Raw genomic sequence first — 23987 nt, forward strand, 5'->3', positions numbered from 1 at the left:
AACCAACATTATCATCCACAAAAGCCTCTAGGTTGGCTAAAAACCTCTACGATATAGTAAGAAATGAAAGAACACATCTCTGAGGCACATGGTCTCCCGTTTCTATACATCCATTCTGCTCTTATTGTACCAACACCTCTTTCACTCTGCCATTGAGCTGAAAAGTTACAGCTCAAGTGATGCTTGTAAGATGGGGGTCGAGCAAGAGTAATATCAACCTTTGTGCATCTGTGCTAATGACTTTAGACAGGGCTGAAAATACTATGCTTCAAGCAGATTGGTGGCTTTCAATGCAGAACAAAGGGTAAGTGTGTGTGTGTGTGTGTGTGTGTGTGTGTGTGTGTGTGTGTGTGTGTGTGTGTGTGTGTGTGTGACAGAAGAGTATGCATGTGTATGTGAATAGTAATCAGTTATGCTTGGAGTTCCCTGTGGCATGAAAGCATCTTCTGAAGGTCTGACAGGGATGATGAGGGAGGATGGCAGTACAGGCCGGGCAGAGCATCATTGAGTTAATTCTTTACCCAATAAACACTAACCTGAAGCCCAGAGATTGATTGAAACCTGAAGTGACACAAGATGGTGTGAAGAAGACTTTAAACCAACGATTGAAATGATTAACTCATCTTTACAATGTTTGCTCGGTAGGATTATTTTCTCATAGACTTCTATACTATCAGAATTCTTTGTGCAACCAGAGAATTCGTCCCCTGGTGGCCATTAGAAAGAATGCAATTCTGCATCGACTTGACTTTTCAGAACGTCGTCTGGTTCCACTGAATCATGACATCTACAGGTTCATCACTGTACCCGATGAGTCAATCACAGGGTTGACACATAGAAACACTCACATTCACACCTACACACAATTAAGCCAATTCATTTGACTTTTTTACGTCTTTGGACCATGACAAACCATGAATGAAAGGTTCAGTCCTAGACCTTTCTAGCTGTGATGCACAAATTTGACAACCATGTCCTTCCCAATAGTGCTACCTTCCTCTAAAACAATATATAATATTCAATAGACTATGTTTAAATGTATGTTAGCTTGTCCAATTAGGCTACATTGAAATAAAAAGTGTACAGTTAAAAAGTGTGCACTTAAAGCAGTTTAACCTCACTGGACTTTTTCACTGAATATCTATATGTTGTTTTTTTATGTGGTGTGCATGCCTCCTACATTGGTTGTGAGTCATATTTATGAAATCTTCTGGGATTAGAAGCTAAAAATGTCCCTGAAGATGAAAATAAAATTGCATTTTAATTTAAATGTAAGACTAAGACAAGAAATGCCCTTCCATGCTATGTGTATCATCATCAATTTCCATTGTTAGAGTTAGAGCGCAAATGCTGCATTTACAATATGGTGTCATTCTGGTCTTAATATTTAGTAAGACTGCTTCTCCTTTCCTTTTTCGGGTGTATGGAGAGTGTAAGTAGCCTGTAAGCAGTACATGTACTGCTTACAGGCTACACAGTATATGTAAAAACATGCAAAATCTGAAAGTGATGAAAAGTGAAATGGTTTGGAAATGAAAAGAATCACATGCGTGACCTCATACACACAGAACAAAGGGTTCAGCTCTCTAATGGAGTTCATCATCTTCACCCCTTCGTTATAATGAGCCACCTTCACATTCCACTCTGCTGGAGCTCAGAATGGACGCTGAAGCCCGAGCTTCGGAAAAGTGATATCATCGTGAATCACTCCCGATAAACTTGGACAGACGTTTTCATGTAACGGCACATATATGATTCATATGTAATGAAAAATAAATGGAGGTGGAGGGTATCTTTCCTGCGGATTACGGGAACGATATACTCATGATTGAATCCATAAATAAGCCTTTTCGTGGCAATGTGGCTCCCTGCTTTTGGACCTACACTGCTCCCAGGGTCTGCATCTTACAATCAGGATAAACAGATCCATATGTTGCGTCTATTATGTTACCGATATGATGTCATGATTAAAACAAGGCCCAACAGAGCCCAGACAACACTCGAGGTGACCGATCCTTATACCTCTCGGTTCGGCCTGAAGTCCACACTTAAGTTATCCCCCTGTTGTCTTCCTCCCGTTTGTCATTTAAGAGGTGCTCTCCAACCTTTAGATGTGTTACGTACTTTACTGGCTTGCCCTTTGGATGACTCGCCGGGAACCCTCAGTGGCCTAACATTCTCCTGAATTTGTCCCAGGTGTGGACTTGTGACCAGAGAGGTGAAATTCATGCACCATCACTCAGATTGATTGCCTCCTTCCTGTTCTGGCGCTTCTCTCAAGCAGTCGGCTGGAGAAAAATGGTGGCATGTAGACCATCCCTCTGAGTAGTGCCGAGTGAGGAAAAGCAGACCCAACCGCCGCCACTCCCCCCCTCCAAACCCCCGAACCTTTTCTTGCAGCGTTGCCATTGGCTGCGTGAGACATGCAGCCTCATGCATGCCGTTTTTGTGGAAAATCTACAAAAAGGAGGGGAGAGTGATGTCTTCCAACACGTCTTCTCCATATCACGCTGCTCTGAACTCCACTTATGGCTTTGATTACAAGTTATTACCCTTCACTATCTCGGGAGCCATTGATCATTGGTTGGCCCTGTGAGCTCACTTCCTATCCCGAGCCGTTTCCTGCCTTGTAACTGTCAAGCAGCACTACACTTCACCTTGCACTTATTGCAGCCCAGCCCTTGGTACAGTGAGGAGAAAAACACCAGACTTTTAAAAATGATTATTCTACCCGAGGAGCAAAGGACTGATTGAATGTCAACAGTAATTATTCAGTGACATTGATACATAATTAATAAATGGCTTCGGATCTATTGTACAAATACATTTTCAAGACTTAATTATAAAATTAGGACACAAAAATATTTGAAATTAATGAAAGCAAACTAAGGTGTTATGCCACTTGCTGACTTGAACAACGTGCTCCAACTTCTGCCAGAATATAACAGTTCAGTAAATGGCGTCATTGAAGAGTCATTTGATTTGCTATTAACACTCTGTAATAAATTGTGCAAACCAAATGAAAGCATCTTGGCATTACATTTATTTTCTATAATATAGAACTTTTGGAGCAGTTTAGATCAATAACTCCAGGTGTGTGTGTGTGTGTGTGTGTGTGTGTGTGTGTGTGTGTGTGTGTGTGTGTGTGTGTGTGTGTGTGTGTGTTTATTGTTAAAAGGATCCCCATTAGGATCGCCAAGGTGGGATGAGTTAGTCTTCCTGGGGTTCCAACATAAAAAAGACAACAACAAGAACATCACTTAACAATGATAATCTAAAAGCAATAAAACATTGTATGTATGTGTGTGTGTGTGTGTGTGTGTGTGTGTGTGTGTGTGTGTGTGTGAGAGAGAGAGAGAGAGAGAGAGAGAGAGAGAGAGAGAGAGAGAGAGAGAGAGAGAGCTACACCACTCAATCACAAACTGCTGAAAGGAGAAACATTTTTCCGTGAGTTGCCATATTTGTGTGCCTTGAGCCTTGCAATAGTAATACTTTCTTTAATATTAATAAGGCCTTTAATTTTTCCAGTCAACCTGTTGAATGGCCAAATAAAATACAATCTACATCAGATGTATCTCTTGCAGTAAAATAATAATGGATCATTGAAAAAGAACACGCAACACTAACCTTGTAACAGTTAGATGATTTTAATAAAATTGAATAAAGGAAGAACTTCACATGTAAAACAAAGATAGGCTACTTGAAAAACTCATATTGTTATGTTGACCAAGTAATAATTGTAAGCAACTAGAATCATTTTACAAGGGAAGTCAAATGTAGGCTACTGTCATATATAAATCAGGCAAAACTATTTTTATACGGATTGGTAAGCCCTAAAGTCTTGATTGGAAAGTTTCAAACCACACACCACACCTCAAGTTCCTATGATTCTTATTGGGACAATTACTGCTCCAATAATTGCTTTTGCGGGGAATGCATATCCGTCTCCACCCGGCAGTTTCTGGTCTGACAGGTTAATCTGGAGACATGTATCTCATGCACTGACCTGAAGCTGTGTTATATCTTCACAGTGCCAGGTTTGATGTAGCAACCAAGTCCATAGTAACCCACAACACTTCTGATGTCCCTCGTGGTTCCTCCCCATCCGCAATTATAGGCTATTAGAACAGAGTAAATACAACAAGGTATTTGTTTGTTGTGTGGGTGTACCGCAGAAAATTAGCTGCGATTGCGTTATTTGATTACGGACAAAACGCATTTATGATGTGGTTTGCAAAAGAGGTTGAACAAATACAGACTAACTCCATACATTTCAATTATATTTTTTATTATTATTATTTACATCACAGATATTATTATGCTACATTTCGATTCGCTCAGATCTTTTTTCAGAGTTCATTTAAATCAATTGTTTTTCGTTATGATTCCAATTATAATTAATGAATTATTGAAAAACATTTGAACCTAAGTTTGTCCAAAGCCCAGTCTTATTTTGTTCTACAGAAACCAAGGGAGAAAAAAATGAATAATTAAAATAATAAATCATCTCTAGCCAAATTGTCCTAAACGGTATCTTTCATCAAACTAGCGCTGTTTCATGATCATTGTGTTCATTTCTCAGCCCAGGTTTGTCCTCCTGTCCAACAACAGCCGTGTACGTGTGTAGACTGCACTGGAAAGAAAAACTGGAGCAGGCAACTTGAGGATTTGGAAAGTTGCCTAAATGTGAAGTGACAGCAGAGAGCTCTTGGGTCTTTGCGGGACGCCGGCGAACCGGCGCCAAGTCCGCCTTGATTAACAGATCCGCGCGAAAACCCTGGGTGTCTTCAAAAGATGGATAAGTGAATCAGTCAGGCAGCCTTCCATGAATCCACATAATAATAATAATAATAATAATAATAATAATAATAATAATAATAATAATAATAATAATAATAATAATAATAATAATAATTGTATTATTACCATCCGCATTTAACTTAGGCTTATGGACATTTTACACAAATATAAAATGACAAACACCAGCAGCAACGACAAAAACTATAACATTAAATACGATTATTAATTTTAAGAAGTTGCTGCTTTAATGATCATTCATTCATGCTGTGCTACTTATTCGTGCATGCTGCTGTCTAACCCAATCACATCGGGCCATCTCCCTGTAGTGTGAGCGGCTGGAGCCACGCCCCGCCCCCTGTAATTAGTACGGCCCTTTGGAGCGCCGTCAGAGACTTTTGGCTCATTAGCGTAGCGTGCCGGGAGGACGGGCGAGCGTGCCAGTGTCAACACCGCGTCTCTCTCCTCGGTGCCACCGCAGTTTTCAAGAGAAGCCTCTTATCGGTGGATCTACCGGCGGATACATACAACCATCCTCTCACTTTGTGGACACTTCTGGGACATTTGCACCCCCTCCTTTGATGTTTTTGGCCATGCTCCAAGACTCAAACTCTCTAAAAAGGTCGTTGCAGTTTGGATGTCGCTCACGCGCGCGCAGCACCAAGCGGACCGAGACTAGTACCGACCTGTCGGATCGGATGCCCCGATGAGAGATCCCGTTGACGCAGCGGCTGCCATGGCGTACCACCCTTTCCAAGCTCATCGACCAGGTGCCTTGCCGTTGTCGGCCTTCTTCGCCGCCGCTCAGCCCTCGTTTTTCCCCGCGCTGGCTTTCCCGGACGTCGCCTCGCTGTCCGAGCCTCGGTCCGAGCAGGCCGCCTCCGACGCGGGGCTGCGCGCGGCTCTGGGACGCCAGCATCAGCCGGCGCAGCCGCGGTCCGCGAAGAGCCTGCCGACGGAGGAAGGGCTGGAGGATGACCCCAAAGTCACTCTGGAGGCAAAGAATTTGTGGAACGAGTTTCATAAGATGGGAACTGAGATGGTGATTACGAAGTCAGGAAGGTACGCGAAGTAATGTGAAAGTGTCAGTATTATCCTGGATTTCAAATGCCATCGTTTTATTATACGGTCCAATAACAGTGTCACTTTTTATTATTATTATTATTATTATTATTATTATTATTATTATTATTATTATTATTATTATATAGGTTTTAGCCGTCTCTAGCGGTTTTGTTTGTTATTTTTTTTAAAACAGTCTACATCAGTTTGGTGTAGATTTGGGCCCTTCACCAGGTCTATCCTTGCTTAATTAGCTACTATAATAAAAAAAATAGCCTATTAAAATACTTCCAACCTCATTTGTAATAAAATTCACGACACAACGCACATTGGCAGCTCCTTGGATTCACATTTTTAAAGTCCAAATAAAAGTTTATACAGGAAGACATGGATGTTTCGTTATTCTTTGCCCCAGGAGGATGTTTCCGGCTTTCAAAGTGCGGGTGGACGGACTGCTGGAAACGGCGATGTACATCCTGCTGATGGACATCGTCGCCGTGGACGACTGCCGCTACAAGTTTCACAACTCCCGCTGGGTGGTGGCTGGAAAAGCCGACCCGGAGATGCCAAAGCGCATGTACATCCACCCGGACAGCCCGTCCAAAGGGGAGCAGTGGATGAGCAAGCCCGTCGCCTTTCATAAACTCAAACTCACCAATAATATCTCGGACAAGCATGGATATGTAAGTAGATATAAGAGTTTGAATTATTGAAGCATAATGACTTCATTTTTAATTACTCATAATAAATAAAACACCACTGAACATATCAGACTTCACATATGAATGACGTGTCGTTCTTTTTTTCTAGACGACAACATTCATATTCGACTTTCTTTGTCTCCATTTGTCCAGACAATTTTGAATTCAATGCATAAATACCAACCCAGATTTCACGTTGTGCGAGCCAACGACATAATGAAGCTTCCGTACAGCACCTTCCGGACGTACGTGTTCCCGGAGACGGAGTTCATCGCTGTCACTGCGTATCAGAATGAAAAGGTAAGCTCATCATCCCCCCCTCCTCCCCCCTCCTCCCCCATGCCAACACAGCAGACCTAAAAAGCAACGTTTTCACAGTGATGTTGATATTATTTGGATGACAAAAAATACATATAGTATAATATAATATAATATAATATAATAAGGTCTAAAAAAGAGGCACAGAATCCAGGGCCTTCGTGAGCTTTGTGGATATGATGCTGCTCTTACTGTCACTGTGCAATGAGCTGGATTATTACAATCATTAAGTTGCAGACTTGTCTTCTTTCTCCACAAGATCACACAGCTTAAAATTGACAACAACCCCTTTGCCAAAGGATTCAGAGACACGGGAAATGGGAGACGAGAAAAGAGGTATTTGCTTTGCCATCCTGGTGCAACATAAAAAGGACAGCCTAGAGAGAGAGAGAGAGAGATCTGATCTGAATCTGTGATCTGCAGGAGTAAGCGGGACTGTGCTGACTCTGATGACTCGTGTGAACAACCCAGTACCAGTGAGCTGTTTTATTCCCCTCGGGAGCTGGTGAACAGCCCTCTGATGTCCACACCGACCTGTCAAGGTGGGTTAACACACGGACTTATGTCATTAAAGCGGCCTTTAATGTTTATCAATCCACATTGTTGTTCATTTGAGATTAACAAGCAGCTGAAATGTATCATGATCTGGGATCAGGAGCAAATGATGCAGCACAACTAGCGTCTTTTTTTATTTCATGCATTTTTCTCAAATTTTACTTTTCAAAATGTGCAACAATGCAACACGGCCAATGACTAATGGTCACGTGCAAATGTGTGTTAATAGGGTGTGTGAGGCTGATGTAGCCGTTAGCCTCAGGCACAGATGAGGAGCGGGCTACAGGTCTCCCAAACACTTCTTCTTAACTCCACGCCCCCAGATCGTTGGTATTTACAAAATAGTAATCACATTGACGTCTCTTGAGGCGCTTTATCAGTTTTAAAGCAACTCCGGGCCCTAGTTTCGTAGACCAGCGCAGGGCGCAGTGCAAGTTTCGACCCGCGCAGCCTTGCGCACGGTCAGTTTGGCAGTTTGGTAGATCGCCTGCGCCAATATGGGTGTGGCGGCGCAGCAGGGGGAGGCGTCACAGATTCAGCTTGGCGTAGCGGAAGTTTCGTGGCAAAAAGCCTCGCCGAGACTGCGCTGAAAGCTCGCCAGCTCCGACCTGAGCTGCGTTTCAATAACAGTTTGAGTCGCCCTCGCTCACTTGCCCTAAGCACTTGCCCTCGGGGGAATCCCCGCCGCCATCTTAAGGGCTGTTCCATTTCCCTGAACAGCTGAAGTGAACTCCGTGAGATCGACCCTTGAGGGCTGAGTGATCGAGTGAACAACGATGGCCACTTCAGAGCTGTATATCACCCACAATGCATTGCAGTGGTGCACGAAAAATATGTCCATGCGGTGGCGATAATGAACCTCAAACACCAGTGTCTGCTGTCTATTCACCACCAAGGAAGAAGAAGAAAGAAGAAAGTAGAAAATTAATTAAATGTAATTCATTTTCTTAAATTGTGCAATTAGACTGTCTGTTGCAGAGTTATGGCAGAGCCCACCGTTTACAAGTGTAAGTATATAAGCCGACGTATTGCCATCAAGCGTAGAATACGTCTTCGTCTCAATGAAATGAGTCTCCGCATATTTTGTGTAATTTGGAATAGGCAGTATAGCGCTACTCCAACAACGTGTGGTTGATCCATGATTGTCTAGGCTGTTAGTGAACGAGGGCAGGTGTGTTCCATTTACCTCTTTCACTCCCCCTCCGCCCTCTTTCCCTCCGCCCTCCAAGTGGCCTCCGTGTGACGTCATAGCAAGGGCTGAGGGCAAGTGAGCGAGGGCGACTCAAACTGTTATTGAAACGCAGCCCTGGTCTACTTTCGGCGCAAGGCGCAAGGCGTAAATAAAGTCCATTCATTCAATGCGAATCACAGCTGGCGGATCGGAAGTTTGGCTGACGGCGCGCAGTGCGCACACGTCACCGAGACCTCACAGGCAGGTTTCCACAGTTCCAGGCACATTTAAATGCAATAAATAATCACAACAAACACTATTTAATGCAACTAATTGAATCAACACGTGAATTTATATCTATATAGATTGTCCCGTCACATCTGACGTCAGATCAAAGGCGGATGGCACGCGTAACGGAAACTCAGCCTCTCGGACCAAAACATCTCCCTCTCTCTCTCCTGTTTTTTATAATATGGGCATTGTTATTATTATGATACGCGCGCACAGCGCGTGATGCGTGTGGTGGGAGCGGCGGCGCTGCTTCTGTCATCGGGTTGTCAAGTGACGGATCTTACACTGAACCTCCCCTAACGCATTAAAGGAGAGGAGAGGAGCTCATTTGATTGGTGAAGATCTGAATCGGCTGTATTAATCCCAGTCCACGCCTCGTCTCCTCCTCGTCTCCCACTCACGCCTTCTTCTCCTCCCTCTTTCCCACTTGCGCCGGTGGGCGAGACGGGAGGTGTGCCTGCGCGAGCCTGCGCGGTGCACGAAACTTGCAAAGTCCAGGCGGACACACCCCGTCGGCGCGGCGCAGGTGCGCTGAAAGCTGACTGCGCCTGGTCTACGAAACTAGGGCCCTCCCTCTGGAGCACAAAAGCCTTTCCCCCCCTACGCATTTCCTCACTTTAAAGCAGGTGAAGTTCCCTTTTAAGTCAATATGTGTCAATCATGTATTTATATGCAATGGAGGAAATTAACTTATCCCTAATAAACACACAAACAATTTGATTGTATCAATATGTATATTAAAGGGGACAGCTTATGAACAGACGATAAAACTGTGTTTCAGACAGGGTGTGCAAACAGGTATATTCAGACAGAAAATGTATGTTTTGTTGAAAATTAAAGCAATTAGTTGTAGTCGGGACCCAAGTAGCAGAAATTGTAGATTTAGAAGAATAGTAGAAAGTATGAAGCTGAAAATGAGAAAGATGCGTCTTTTTTATTTATTTGTCTCACAGTTGCTACACACAGGAATTGAGTTGTCTTTTACAACAAGGTGTTTATCCGTCCATCATTGTTATTTTAGAATTCAGAAGTTAACACATTAGTCCTCTTTCATAGCAGACATTTAAGCTTCTCATAGTAAAGCATAGTTATGACTAATAACACTAAAGATGACAGTGGGCCAGTGATGCCAGGATCATGAAACTGGAGCTGCTAAAATAACATCTAACCATCATTAATTTAAGATTTTGTAGAATTAAATTTCAGTGTGGCTCACTTTGGCAAAACAAAAATAGCTTTGCTTTAATAAATGAACTGTTCTGGTGCTTTTGGGTTCGTCAGACAAACACTGTCTCATTCATGGCTTCTAGATGTAACCCTGTAAGTCATCTCTGTCCCCAGTGGGATTCTAATAATGTATGGTGCTAACAAGGCAGAAACGGTCTCTTTTGTCTTTACTATAATATTCCCCCCACCTCCCCCTCCACAGATGACAACAACATTGGAAGTGATTCAGACATTGATCTACAAGGTGAGGACATTTCTAAAACCAGCTGCTCTGGGACCTCACATACGTCGACTTTGAGTCAGAAGGAGGAGACACAGCAGAACGAGCCTGATCTCAGGAAGAGCGACGACAATCAGGACGCAACAAAAGAAAGAACAATGTTCAGAGCACTGGATAAAATGCACTCTAAGGAGAGGGATTCTCCAACAGAGCACAGCAGCCAAATCAAAGGTGGGGTCCCGCCGATGACGCTGCACAGTCCGAGCTCATCGTCCCTCGGCGCCGGTCACCTACAGACTTCGGATGTTTCCAGCGCGCAGAGCCAACAGTTCCTTAAGCTCGGGGCGCCTCTGTTGTTTCATCCGATGCAGCTGTCTGTGAAGCCGGAGGGGATGGGACATCTGTTGCCTTCGTTGCCTGGAGTGGACAACGTAGGCGTGTCTTCTCACAGCATCACCTCTCCATCTCCCTTCATGTTTCACCTGTCACAGCACATGCTGGCATCTCAGGTACGCTTCAGCAGCAGCACACTACTCTTATAATAACACCACACTCTAATGCGGCTAGCGACCACATATCAGAAGCTGGTGATGCTGGCAACTTAAAGGAGCAATGCATGACATTCAGAGCATTAATTCAGCAGCAACAGCTGTTTATATGTAAAGATATAGTGGAGTAATGACTTCCTGGATGAAGTCACTCTCCCTCTGTGTGTGTCGTTATCTGAGCTACTTCTTGCCACAGCTAACGGGTCGCCATGAGAGACAATCGAAATGCTCGCAATCTCTTATTGTACACCTTTAAAGGGCTTCTCTAAGCGCTTGAGGAGCTCTTTCCAAAAACATAGTCAGGATCATCTTCAGACCCAGCCATCAACAAGTTCTATTGGGATTGTGTTTTTGGTAGAAAGCCATTCTTGTGAAATTCCCTATGGCAGCATAAAATTAGGATTCTGTTTTCTGCCCCTGTGGGAGAGAGTCGATCATTTTGTTATTCGGGTGAACTGACCTTTTAAATTAAACTGTATATGTTTTTGTCTTCCCATAAAGTAATGTTATAAGCCTCCAGGCAAGGCTATAACATCATGTCTGTAATGAGCTCAAGTACTTCAAATTCAAGCAGCATTGCAGAAAACATGAAAGGATATTAGTGTATATGTCAGACTTTTATATTTTGGGGTATTATATATACATTTAAACCATTCAGTGAGGCTAAATACTCCCAAAATGGCACTGCACAACAGTCATATTTTCTTGCAGAGTTGCCTCAAAGTCACTTAGATACATTAAGAGTGATTAAGAATAACAACCAAAAGTAAAAGAAGTTAAACTCTATAAAAGCCAATATAAGAGTATTTTCCAAAAGTGCATTGCCTAGGAAATGTGATTTTGCATATTGGCATCACAGAAAACAGAAGTGCAGTAAAACAATACTTTATTTATCCCAGAGGGGAAATTGAATTTATTATGTTAAACATTACACACACAGGAAATAAAGATACATGCACAAACCTATATGACAACAACAAACTAGAGCTTGTAAAAAGAGAAAAAAGAATAGTCATTAAAATCTTGTGATACCATTAAGTAATAAGTAAGTAGAGGCTTTGACGATTTGTAATGGAACTAAAGGATGGACTGAAGTTCTGCTAAAAGATCTTAATTGACAGATATTACAGTATGCAAATCTGCAGGGGCCAATTTCTTGCCACACTACAAGCAGAAAGGTTTTGCAAGCAGTTTAAGCAAAGGTCACTATGCTCATTTTACAAGGCTGTACATGAAAACACAGCAATGTCAGGAAATCTGTGACGATGGTAAAATTAACAGCTGTATTCTTTCACACAGGGAATCTCACTGTCGCCCTTTGGAGGACTGCTCTCCTATCCATACGGCTACATGGCAGCACCGGCTCTCCCCACCTGTTCCGCGACCTCCACGCTGGCCAGAAACCCCTGTTTCCGCAACTCTCGGCCCTGGTTGAGATTCAGCCCATATCACATGCCCACCCCTGTCACCTCGAGCCAGAACCTGCTCACAACCAGACCGCCCGCCGGCTCAGACTCACAATGCGAGGTGTCCAAATCAGGGAGCAGAGAGCCGAGTCCAGTGTCTGACGATCACGGACACAAAACCAAGGCGAAGCAGAAGACTTCTCCAGCGGAGAACGTTCCGGGTTCCAGTGCTGACAACATGTTATCCGATTAGTGGACTGGATCAACTCCTTCCTCCACAACGGACTCTCCTACAGTATATGTTGATTTTCATCCTACACCTGATGTGTAGGACACAGACTTATGAAGTTGCACATAATCCCATAAACACTAACTTGGTGATTTGCAGGTCAAACGACACCCAAACTTTCATTTTAACACGCCTTAATTACATTTACTATATTTCAACGTGAAGCAGATCCTTAATCGTTTGGAACAACCGTTGACTGAAACTTCTTCTTCTTCTTCAGACAAATTTTGCCAACTTTTATCCAAGACAATGCAGCATATTCTGATTTCCATCCATCCATTGTGTACCGCTTATCCTGTATTCAGGGTCACGGGGGGGCTGGAGCCGATCCCAGCTGTCATTGGGCGAAGGTAGGGTTCACCCTGGACAGGATGCCAGTCCATCACAGGGCCAACATGTAGAGACAGACAACCATTCACACTCACATTCACACCTACGGGCAATTTAGAGTCATCAATTAACCTATCCCCATCTTGCATGTCTTTGGACTGTTGGAGGAAGCCGGAGAACCCGGAGAGAACCCACGCTTACACGGGGAGAACATGCAAACTCCACACAGAAAGAACCCGATCCAGGAATCGAACCTGAACCCTCTTGCTGTGAGGCGACAGTGCTACCCACTACACCACCGTGAAGTTCAATACTTTGATTTGCAAAATAAAAAAAGGATTGCTAACTGGATGTTCTATAATAATAATCATTAAAAATCTGAAAAATATGGTAATTGAAATTCCTTTGGGAAAAACGAGCTATGCAAAACTCAATGCCCAAAGTGGATTATTTTATGGAAGGATAATAATGTGCTTCGAATATGAAAAATAAATTTGTATTGCTTTATTCTCTATGGTGTAAATATTTAGCTTGTCATTGAGATATGAGTAAACTGTTAAGGCTGCCACCCGTTCACAGTTTCACATATTGTTGATGTACCAAAGCTGCACCATGGACTTGGAGGGTAAACTCAGGATTCTTATTCTTTTTTTTTTTTACCAGCACTTAAGAAAAATATCTTCAGTAATTTGGCAGGTTGTCTGCCAAATTATTCAGGTGAATTGTTTTTGTGTTTTTTTTTTTTCACAATTTCAATAAAGATGTTCACATTTTCTGTGTTTATAATATTTCGTATTGTTGATGTTGATGATGCACATTGTTCGTTTTTTTCCGATTGTCAGAGACAGCTAAGATATCATTACCTCAGCTGTCTCACCACTAGATAAAAAAGGTGATTCTCAGTCATTTGTGATACATTTCTCACGTAACCAAGTATGAGACACAGAAAGGTGCCCTCGGTTCCCCCAATGGGGATAGACATGCAGTCAGCTGTGCTTATAGCGGTCCCCGGCCACTAGGGGCCGCAAGGTATTTCGAGAAAATGTGAGTCACTGCAACCATGAGAGGTCCTTGGGTATGAAGCCATAACTGGTCACCCAATTTATTATGCAATTTGTTGCAGCAGAATGAAAGATTAGATATGGACAGACAGCAAGGGCGTAACTTTGAGTTGAACATTGGGGGGGTTGAGATTTTTGCCTGTGAAGCAGGTCTGAGGACATACCCCACATGATTTCCGGCATGATGTCTCATGCTCTCATGCTCTCTCTTTTCTCATATATATATTAACTAAGCATATTCTTCTATTTTCCTCTTGCCTGGTGTAAGAATAGTGGTTAAACCTCAGCCCTGTGAGATCAGAACAACCTGGGCTTTCACAATATTCATGCTGTGGTGGTGTCATATGAATATAGGATAATATAGAATATAGAAAAAGTCATATGAGTTTACTACTAAGAGGGTCAAAGGTTTGGTTCATAATGCTGGATTATGATAATTTAATATTGTAGTGGTGACAACCCCCTAGCACTTTTATATTAACCCCCCCCCCCCCCCCCCCCCCCCCCCCTCCCCCACACTGAAGACAGTTCAGTAGAAAAATAAAACAGTGAATGATGACTGAATTCCATTTAGCGTCTTTGATTTCAGGGTCCAAGACCTTAACTAAAATCGCCTGATGAAAGTGACGTTAGGGGGTCCATGGGAGCCAGATTTTCAGTATAATAACAATAAATGTGTAGTTTAACACTGCGGTTCCCAACCTGGGTGGTCAGGACCCACCATGGGTTCCCAATATAATTACGAGAGATGATTAAAGGGAAAAGAAAAGGAAAATATTTGTTTTGGTTTCAAAAAGATCTGCTTATTTTTGTCTTTTTCTCTGTCTTTCATTGAAATTAAACGAGAAGGGGAATTTCTTTTTTTCTTTCGGTTCACACTGCTTATAATTCTCATCCACATTATGGCCCCAAATCTGTGGTCACAAGTCAAAACCATTGGGAACCACTTTTATAACAGACTGGTGATGAAGGGAGCTGATGAAACCTTGTTTATGGTTGTCATAACCCAGTGACTTTGTCTGTCACACACAATAACATAAAAGCTGCAGTAGATGGCGCTGTCATACACATTTTATGTTGTTCATGAGGTCAACAGGCTGTCACAGACCCAAGCATTTTAAGAATATGATCCATATTACTGATCCAGGTATTATTGGTCAGATAGGAGTTGGGTTGAGGTGAACTTGGGCAATAATAATAATATTATTAATAATAATAATCGTATACTGTTTTTTTCATGTCAACATGTTCTTCATCATGGCGAGCATGCTGACACAGACTGGGAACCAATCTAATCTGGTGGGAGGTAACCACTAAATAAGCCTCTAACAACCTCAATTTTATTTAAGATTGTGGGTCAAATGTGGTCGTTCTGAGGTATGACACAATGTTTGATAACTCTTCCATCTTCCATCTATCAGCTGTTATTTTTTGTAGCATGTGAAGCCTAACACCAATGAAGCCCTCTTTAAAAAACACTGTTTCACACGTCCAGGCTGTAAATGTGACATATCACGCAAAGCCATTTAGCTACCTAATTATTTAAATATATGTGGATGAACAGACTAACGCTGAACATTTATGCTGCATAATTCCACGGCCCTTTTTCATATCGCTACATTTGCCCATGCAGGGTCCCCTAGCTTAGGACAGAATGCCTGAGAAAGCTGTCAGCCAATGAGAGCGGAGGAACAGCGGGAGCGAGGACGCGCGCGAGGGGAGAGAGGAGAAGAAGCTTTGAGACGAAAAAAGGAGAGGAGACGCGAGCGTAATGCAGTGTTGTGAATCCGTTATTCCCGATGTATTTACATGTTACCACTCGGTCGTATCAGTTGCGTCCTAAAGTGCCGGTTAGTGCGGTCTGAAAAAGGGAGACCTAAGCGCACCACCAAGTGAGTTCCGCATGAAGGTGCATCTGTTTGCCGCTGCCTCCTCCCCGGGATGCGCTAACTATGGGCTAAGGCATCTCGCCAAGGAGAATAGTAGCAAATACCCTCAAGGCTCGCTGTTCATCAGGACGGACTTCTACGTAGATGATGGGCTTACTACTGTCGGGAGCACCGAAGATGCGATCCAGCTGGCCAGGGAGGCACGTGAGCTCTGTGCCCAAGGCGGTCTTCGATTACATAAATTTGTATCGAATGACAGAGATGTTCTAGAGAGTATACCACTCACTGAAAGAGCCTCGAATGTGAAATACATGGACCTCACTTTCAATAATCTGCCGCTTGAGAGAGCACTGGGGATGGAATGGGATGTGGAGGCTGACCAATTACCGACTTTGCGTCGGACTCAAAGATCAGCCTGCAACACGTCGCGGCATATTGTCAACAGTCGCCTCCCTGTACGATCCTCTTGGGTTTGTGGCGCCTGTCCTTCTCAAGGCGAAGACCATTCTTCAAGAGATGTGTAGACACGGCACAGGCTGGGACGACCCTCTTGCAGATAATCTTCATCCAAAATGGGATCAATGGAAAAGTGATCTATCTCATTTGGATAATGTCACCATACCTCGTACATATTCACCAGTAGCATTTGGGAAAGTTACAAATATGGAACTACATCACTTTTCAAATGCCAGTACAAAGGGATATGGTCAGTGTTCATACTTGCGACTTAAGAATGAAGAGGGAGAAGTCCATTGTGCCTTAGTCGTGGGAAAATCATGAGTTTCACCAACAAAGGTTACAACTATTCCAAGATTGGAATTGACAGCTGCCGTCATTGCTGTGAAAATGAGTAACATTTGGAATTGCTGAAGCTGAAGAATTTTTCTGGACTGACTCTAAAGTCATCTTAGGATATATCAAAAACGAAGCACGACGTTTCCACACCGTTGTAGCCAACCGTGTCGAGATGATTAACCGCGGTTCAAAGCCTCAGCAATGGAGATATATCCCAACTGACAAGAATCCTGCAGACCATGCGTCTAGCTTGACGCCTAGCGAGCTTATGTCCTCTAACTGGCTCACAGGCCCCAAGTTTTTATGGGATAAGGAATTTAGGCTGCCAGCGGAAGAAGTTCCAGAGTTACGTGTTGGAGATCCAGAGGTACGAAGTGTTTTGACGCTGACCACCGAAACCACAGAACGAGTTAGCCTCGTTTACCGCCTTTCCAACTTCTCATCGTGGTCACTGGCAGTTCTGTCTTAAGGCGCATCAGTGGGATTAAATCCAACAGCCCGACCACTGTGACAGAACGAGAAAAGGCAGAGGGTTGCATAATCAAAGACCTCCAGAAAGATGCCTATCAAAGGGAGTTGGATCTGCTGAGCAAGGGGAGGCACTTACCATCTCACAATCCATTGTATTTACTCGATACTTACCTCGACAAAGATGGTGTCCTCAGGGTGGGGGGAGGCTGTGCAACTCATCTCTTCCAGACTATCAAGCACCCTACAATAATTCCCCAAAAACATCATGTCACACAGATGATAATCGCTTTCCATTATGAGAAGACAAATCATCAGGGTAAAGGTCTCACCATTAATGAAATCAGATCAAAGGGCTACTGGATCCCCGGAATCCACAGAGTAGTAGCATCTTACATTCATCGGTGCGTCACATGCCGACGGCACAGGAAACCAACGGAAGGGCAAAGGATGGACAACTTACCACCTCAACGTGTGGAACCGTCACCTCCCTTTACCTTCTGTGGTATGGACTGTTTTGGCCCATTCATCGCAAAGCATGAAGGAAAGAATATAAAAGGTACGGCCTCCTTTTCACCTGCCTTAGCTCTCGTGCTATTCATATCGAAGTGCTCGACGACGTCAACCGACGCCTTCATCAATGGCCTGAGATGTTTTATTGCCATACGGGGTGCGGTTCGAGAGATTAAGGGCCCTAGTTTCGTAGACTAGGCGTAGTCAGCGCGCAGCGCACCTGCGCCAACGGGGTGTGTCTGCCTGGACTTTGCAAGTTTCGTGCACCGCGCAGGCTCGCGCAGGCACACCTCCCGTCAAAGAGGGAGGAGAAGAAGGCGTTAGTGGGAGAAGAGGAGGAGACGAGGCGTGGACTGGGATTAACACAGCCGATTCAGATCTTCACCAATCAAATGAGCTCTCCTCTCCTTTAATGCGTTAGGGGAGGGTTGTCAAGTTTCGTTACTTGACAACCCGATGACAGAAGCTCCCACCACGCGCATCACACGCTTTATTATAATAAACCTTGTTTCGATTAGAAGAGATGTAGAGAGCCCGTTCACAGAACGTTTCCACTGTGCACACATTTAAGACAAAAGAGGATACAGGAAGTAATCTTTATTGGCATCAATTAATAAACAGTGTATAGCCACACACACACACACAGGAACGGGACACAGCATGAGTCGGTTTGCCTACTTTCCTCCGTACCCCTTGTGGGCCGAAGACAGGTGTTGGGGCACTGCCCACTAAACACACCACATCAGAATTACACCCCTTTAGGGCACTGCAAAGCACTCTAGACACCCCACAGGGCACCGCACACAGGATTACACCGCAACAAAACTCCTCCCCTCACACGTGATAAGGGCAAACACGCTGGGCACTATGGAAACTACCTATCATCCTCCCACCCGGTACTATGACTACCCTGCTTCCCATAAAATCCACGACACACACACAGACACAAGACAACTCCAATAAATTAGTGGCGTCAATTCAGCCAAAGCTAAGGTATGGCAAGGTTACTAGTCACATGACTTAACTACAGTATCAATGAATAAACATGCCCAGCAAATAATCATAACAAAAGTCTGCTATGTAGCTTATCTGTGTGGTCAGGAAAATTTGAACGTTTTCAAATGCAGTCTCATTCACATTCCGCTAACATAACTATGGACACAAACACTTAACTACCCACGTTAATCAATCAATTCAGTCAAATGTACCGTTACGCATTCAGCGGCAGGGTTAGAGAGCAGTAATAGCCTTTCTGACAAACACAATTTCACTCATTCTGTTCACTTCATTCACTTTGTAATTGCAACAATATCACGTGAACATACTAGGTCAACTTAAAACTGTTAAAGTCCAAATGCAAAGAGGAGAGGGATGGAGGGAGGGAGGGAGGGAGAAGAGGGTGCTGAGTGGCTAACAGCCTCGTTAACAGCCTGAATCCCACCTTCACTACCTGGTCCTCCTCCCTCCGCTGCTGGGGCAACATTGGATCCATCACCTGCCTTTTTTTGTTGATAAAAAAGATTCTAAAGTTCTCTGCTTCCTTTTCATTTTAGTGAATTAGCTTAGCAAAACAAAAACGCGATAACAATAATGACCCAGCTCTGACCTCCGTCGTCTCGTCAGGGGGGGCTGGGAGATACCACATTTCAAGATATTGAGAGGGGATACAAGTGTTGGGAAATATAATATCTAGAGAAATCGATTGTGTTGTTCTGATTTTCACTTGTAGTTAATTTATATGTATTAAATAATAGATTAATCAATACAAATTGACAGAGTAATTCCATAAATGTATTAAACGAATATTTACATTTTCCCCTGGAGCCAAGGTGTGGCAGCTGCCATACCTTGGCATACCCAATTGACGCCCCTGCTTTCCCTACACCCGCTACCTATCTTCACCGCCGGCAGCCCTAACCGGCATGCGAACGACCACCACCCCCCGATCCCGAGTGCAATGATGACTGCTCAGCTGGGCCTTCACCCCGTAACACTCACCGAGCTCCGCTCCCCAGAGACGCCAGCCGCCGCAAACTCTCTCCCTTTCAATCCTCCAAAACCCTCCCCTCACAGGTGCAGTCACTCACCTCATTACCTCCACACAATCACTCACCCCATCTTCCCACGCCACCGGGTCATTCACTACATTATTATGCCTTATTTTGTTACTTGATGTTATGTTGCTACCTTGTTCTTAGAGAAGACTATGCTTGTATTCTAGTCATGTCAATATCATGCAATATCATCATGTAATATTTGAATTCCAGGTGGAGTATGGCTGCAAGAAAACCTGTGCAAGTGCACAAGAAAGCAAGAGGATTGCACAGGAAGAGGATAAGGAAGCACGGCAGAGACATGCAGCTAAGCAAAGAAATTCTGCTAGACGTAAGGCCCTAGAAGTGCTCCAAGGGAAGGCAAAGAAGAAGCACTGATGGATACTGCATCAAGCAAAGGAATGCTGCTAGAAAGAAAAAGAACACACAATTGGCACATGATACTTAGCAGCACATCACAAAATCACAAAAAATAAATGAACAAATGTAAATGTCTGTGCACCCTGGCAGAGGGAGTTGTGGCACATGTAACTACAAGCAATTTTTCCCCACTGGGAGTTCACTGTTAAATGGAAAGCCCTAGATGTTTTTTGTACATAGTTTTATGAAACGATTAAACACAATGTATTACTTAACCTGTGTATGTCTCTTATTGATTTGGCAGGCCTCTTAGGTGTCTAAAAACGTTTTTGTAGTTTAACAATTTTTTATTGTTTAATATATCTACCATGCTGATCAAAGTGAAATTAGGCAGACTAGGGATGTTTTTTCTCAATATTGAGGAGAGGACATTTGAATTTACCCCTGTCTCCTCCGCTATAAATGCACACCCTGGCTGTCGACCCCCGCCCCCCCATGAAATGCGTTAATGGAACGGGTTTAACCGCAAGTGGAAGTTGGCGTTAGTTCTAACCAGGCTTAACCAGGTAAGCGTCGCTTTAATTAGCGAGTTTGGTGGAATACCCCTCAGATTTCTTAGTTTCTTTCTGCCATTTCTGCCATTTCTGGATATTTATTCATTTTCAATGAAGTAGTGAGATCAAAGCCCGCTGAAAGAAACAGAATCTCAACTGCATAATATAATGAATGTATCATCTGAGCTTACCTTCTACTTAGTGTCCCCCAGCAAAGTGGGGCTCACCAAACAGACTCCCTTGTAGTTATTTATTTATTTATTTATTTATTTATTTATTTATTTATTTCGGGCATGTCCGTTAAATCATCATCACACATCTTTGTTCACATAGTAAAATACACATGGCCGAAAGAGAAAGCGGGAGAAGCCCAGGCTTATCTGGCCCCGCCCCCATTACCCACAGGATAAAATCGTCATCATAATATTATCTTATCTTTTGCATTTTCCATTTGACATAACATTTTCTTTTACTTGTGACATTTGACATAACATGTTACAGCAGTAGGTGGTTCAGAGAGCTGAAGTCCAGTGCATACAGATTACGTGTGCGTCTGCACACGTGTCCGTATTAGTTCATCACGAGTGAGCAGCAGTCTCATCATGTAACAAAGTCTGAAGGGGGTCCAATCGCCTCATGTCCAAGTCAGAGTATAGTGGCGCATCAACATCAGTAGAAGTTTTGGCTACGCATTTGTAGACCAGGTGTCTAATCTCTGTGTCCTTCACTGGTGTGAGAAACATTGAGCTGGGATTTCTGTCTCCATCCTTATCTATTTGTTATGACCACCGGGTTGTCCTCCTGCGTGATGTTAAACTTGAAGTAGGGAGGGTAGTTTGGTTTTTTACTTTTATTATTAGTCACGTTGTTTAGAATATCCCATAATTTTTTGTATACTTCAAGTTTTCTGCTAGTAAATTGCTGTAATATTCTTTCTAGCGTTCATTTAGGATAGTGTTTAACTTGTTTCTATACCGTTTGTATCTCACTTCTGACTGGGCCGTCCTTGATTTAATGAACTGTCTGTACAGAGTATATTGTTGTAGTATAGAATATTTCACCCACACATTCATTGAAGTCTTCTATTTTTGAGTTAGGTGCTCTGTAAACACAGCTTATAACTATATTTTTACCTTTCGTTACACAGATTTCAATTGTCACAATCCAAGAAGTGATCCACAGCTTTAGACATATTTTGTACTGTCACATACTTGGTGTTACTGTCAATGAATAGTTATATCCATCCAGGAAAAAACTCTGTGCCTTTGTCTTCATTAATCCAGTCTTTCAGTCCGTATAAGAGCCGTTGAACTTTGCTGTGCTGTAGTTATGGAGTGTTTGTGAACAATATTTTAGTTATCGTATTTCTCCAGCTCATCCTTACTCCTGATCTTGATTACTTTGACTTCTTCTGCTGATGCTCCCTTTGTTTTGATGTAGATTCTGCAGTTTGCCGTCCAGGTGTGTTGTATCTTGCTATCCTTCCTTAGTTGACGAGCTCTTCTGGCGATGTCTGCGTTCTTTTTGGTGAGGTTCTCGTTGATGTAGACGTCCGAGCCTTTGAGCTTCCTGCCCTGCCTCAGCAGTGCAGTCTTGAATTTTCTGTCGGTGAATTTCAGCATAACAGCTCGAGTTGCAGACTCTCTCCTTCGGGGTAAGAGGTGACATACCTCGACGTTGTTGAAGTTCACCCCAATGTCTTTGCCAGTCAGGAACTCAGCCACCTGCATCTCCACAGATTTAATCTCAGATTCATCCGGCTCAGAGGCTGCATCAGCCGCAACCGCCCTTGCGTAGTTTGGAGGCCTGATTTTGAGGCCAGTCACAATCACCTCATTCAGTTTACCCTGTTGGTCCAGCTCCTCCACTCTGTTCCCCAGCTCCTTTATCATCTCGTCTTTCTCCGCAACCTCCTCCCGGAGTTGTTTGACTTCAGCCATCAACTTTTGGAGAGGTTCCATCTTTTTCTTCATGTCTTTCAGCTCCGCCATCAGCCGTTCTTCAGCTTCAGTCCTCTTGTCTTCATTCTTCACCAGCTCTTCCTTCATTGCCTCCAGGCTTCCCTTCATTGCCCCCAGGCTTTCGGTCAATAAGTCCAATTTAGAGTCAGTTTCAGCGTGGTTTTTCTTCGGCGCCATTGTCACACTTTTATTTTAAGAACAAGTTATCTCGAAAACTTGTTTTTGTCTCAGCGCGCTCTCTGCTGCTGCTGCTGCTGCTGCTGCTGTCTAGTTAATTCAGTATTTAGAATTGTGTAGATCATACTCACATCTGATAAATTATGTTTCTGCTTTATGTTTGTGGCTGGAACCATATGCTTGTTAATGGTGGCAATCAATATTGATCCTTGAGAAAGTAGTCGCCAATCAGCTGTGTGACTTTCTCAACAATAACAGTCTACTTGAGGACTTCCAGTCAGGATTTAGAGTACATCATAGTACAGAGACAGCTCTGGTGAAAATTACAAATGACCTTCTTATTGCTTCTGACAAAGGACTGATTTCTGTACTTGTCCTGCTAGATCTTTGTGCTGCATTTGACACCATTAACCATGAGATTCTAATATGTAGACTGGAAAAATTAATTGGCATCAAAGGAACCGCATTAAGCTGGTTTAAGTCCTATTTATCCAATCGATCTCAGTTTGTGCATGTCAATGAAAAATCCTCCAGGCACACTGAAGTTAAATACGGTGTTCCTCAAGGTTCTTTGCTCGGATCAAATCAACTTATATATGCTTCCTTTAGGAAACATTATTAGAGGACACTCTATAAACTTCAATTGTTATGCCGATGATACTCAGTTATATCTATCGATCAAGCCTGAAGAAACCAGTCAGCTAGTTAAACTCCAGGCATGTGTTGATGACATAAAATCCTGGATGACCTGCAATTTCCTGATGTTAAACTCCGATAAAACGGAAGTTATTGTACTTGGGCCTAAACTCCTCCGAAGCTCGCTGTCTAAAGATATAGCGACTATTGATGGGATTGCCATCGCCTCAAATGCTACTGTAAGAAACCTTGGAGTTATCTTTGATCAGGACCTGTCCTTTGACTCGCATATTAAACAAACCACGAGGACAGCCTACTTTCACCTGCGTAACATTACTAAAATCAGGCCAATGCTGTCTCAAAAAGATGCAGAAAAACTCGTCCATGCATTTGTTACCTCAAGGCTGGACTATTGTAATTCTTTATTAAAATCAGAAGAAGGGATCACATTTCTCCTGTATTAGCTTCTCTGCACTGGCTCCCAGTACAATCCAGAATAGAATTTAAAATCCTTCTCCTCACTTACAAGGCTCTTAATGGACAGGCACCATCATATCTTAAAGAGCTCATTAAACCCTACTGTCCTCCTAGAGCACTACGCTCT

The 23987-nt window shown here is 43.2% G+C and overlaps 1 protein-coding gene across 1 annotated transcript; it reads left to right on the forward strand.

The window, feature by feature from the left end:
* The first annotated feature begins 5476 nt into the window (after positions 1-5476).
* On the forward strand, positions 5477-12947 carry LOC311025782 (T-box transcription factor TBX2b-like). Its single transcript, XM_084028888.1, has 7 exons — positions 5477-5859; positions 6275-6542; positions 6714-6860; positions 7138-7214; positions 7302-7420; positions 10325-10851; positions 12190-12947. Exons 1-7 carry the CDS (start codon positions 5504-5506, stop codon positions 12547-12549), a joined length of 1854 nt encoding a protein of 617 aa, XP_083885014.1. The 5' UTR covers positions 5477-5503; the 3' UTR covers positions 12550-12947.
* The last annotated feature ends 11040 nt before the right edge of the window (positions 12948-23987 follow it).

The sequence above is a fragment of the Eutrigla gurnardus genome (assembly GCF_963514095.1).
Source record: "Eutrigla gurnardus genome assembly, chromosome: 15".
Lineage (NCBI taxonomy): Eukaryota > Metazoa > Chordata > Actinopteri > Perciformes > Triglidae > Eutrigla > Eutrigla gurnardus.

What these genes read in the sequence shown, in the direction of transcription:
- LOC311025782 (XM_084028888.1), top strand. Translation starts at nt 5,504, where the DNA reads ATGAGAGATCCCGTTGACGCAGCGGCTGCCATGGCGTACCACCCTTTC. An exon ending in TCTCGGACAAGCATGGATAT is followed by an intron (nt 6,543 to 6,713) that starts GTAAGTAGATAT and finishes CCATTTGTCCAG; the next exon opens with ACAATTTTGAATTCAATGCA. An exon ending in GTCCACACCGACCTGTCAAG is followed by an intron (nt 7,421 to 10,324) that starts GTGGGTTAACAC and finishes CCCCCTCCACAG; the next exon opens with ATGACAACAACATTGGAAGT.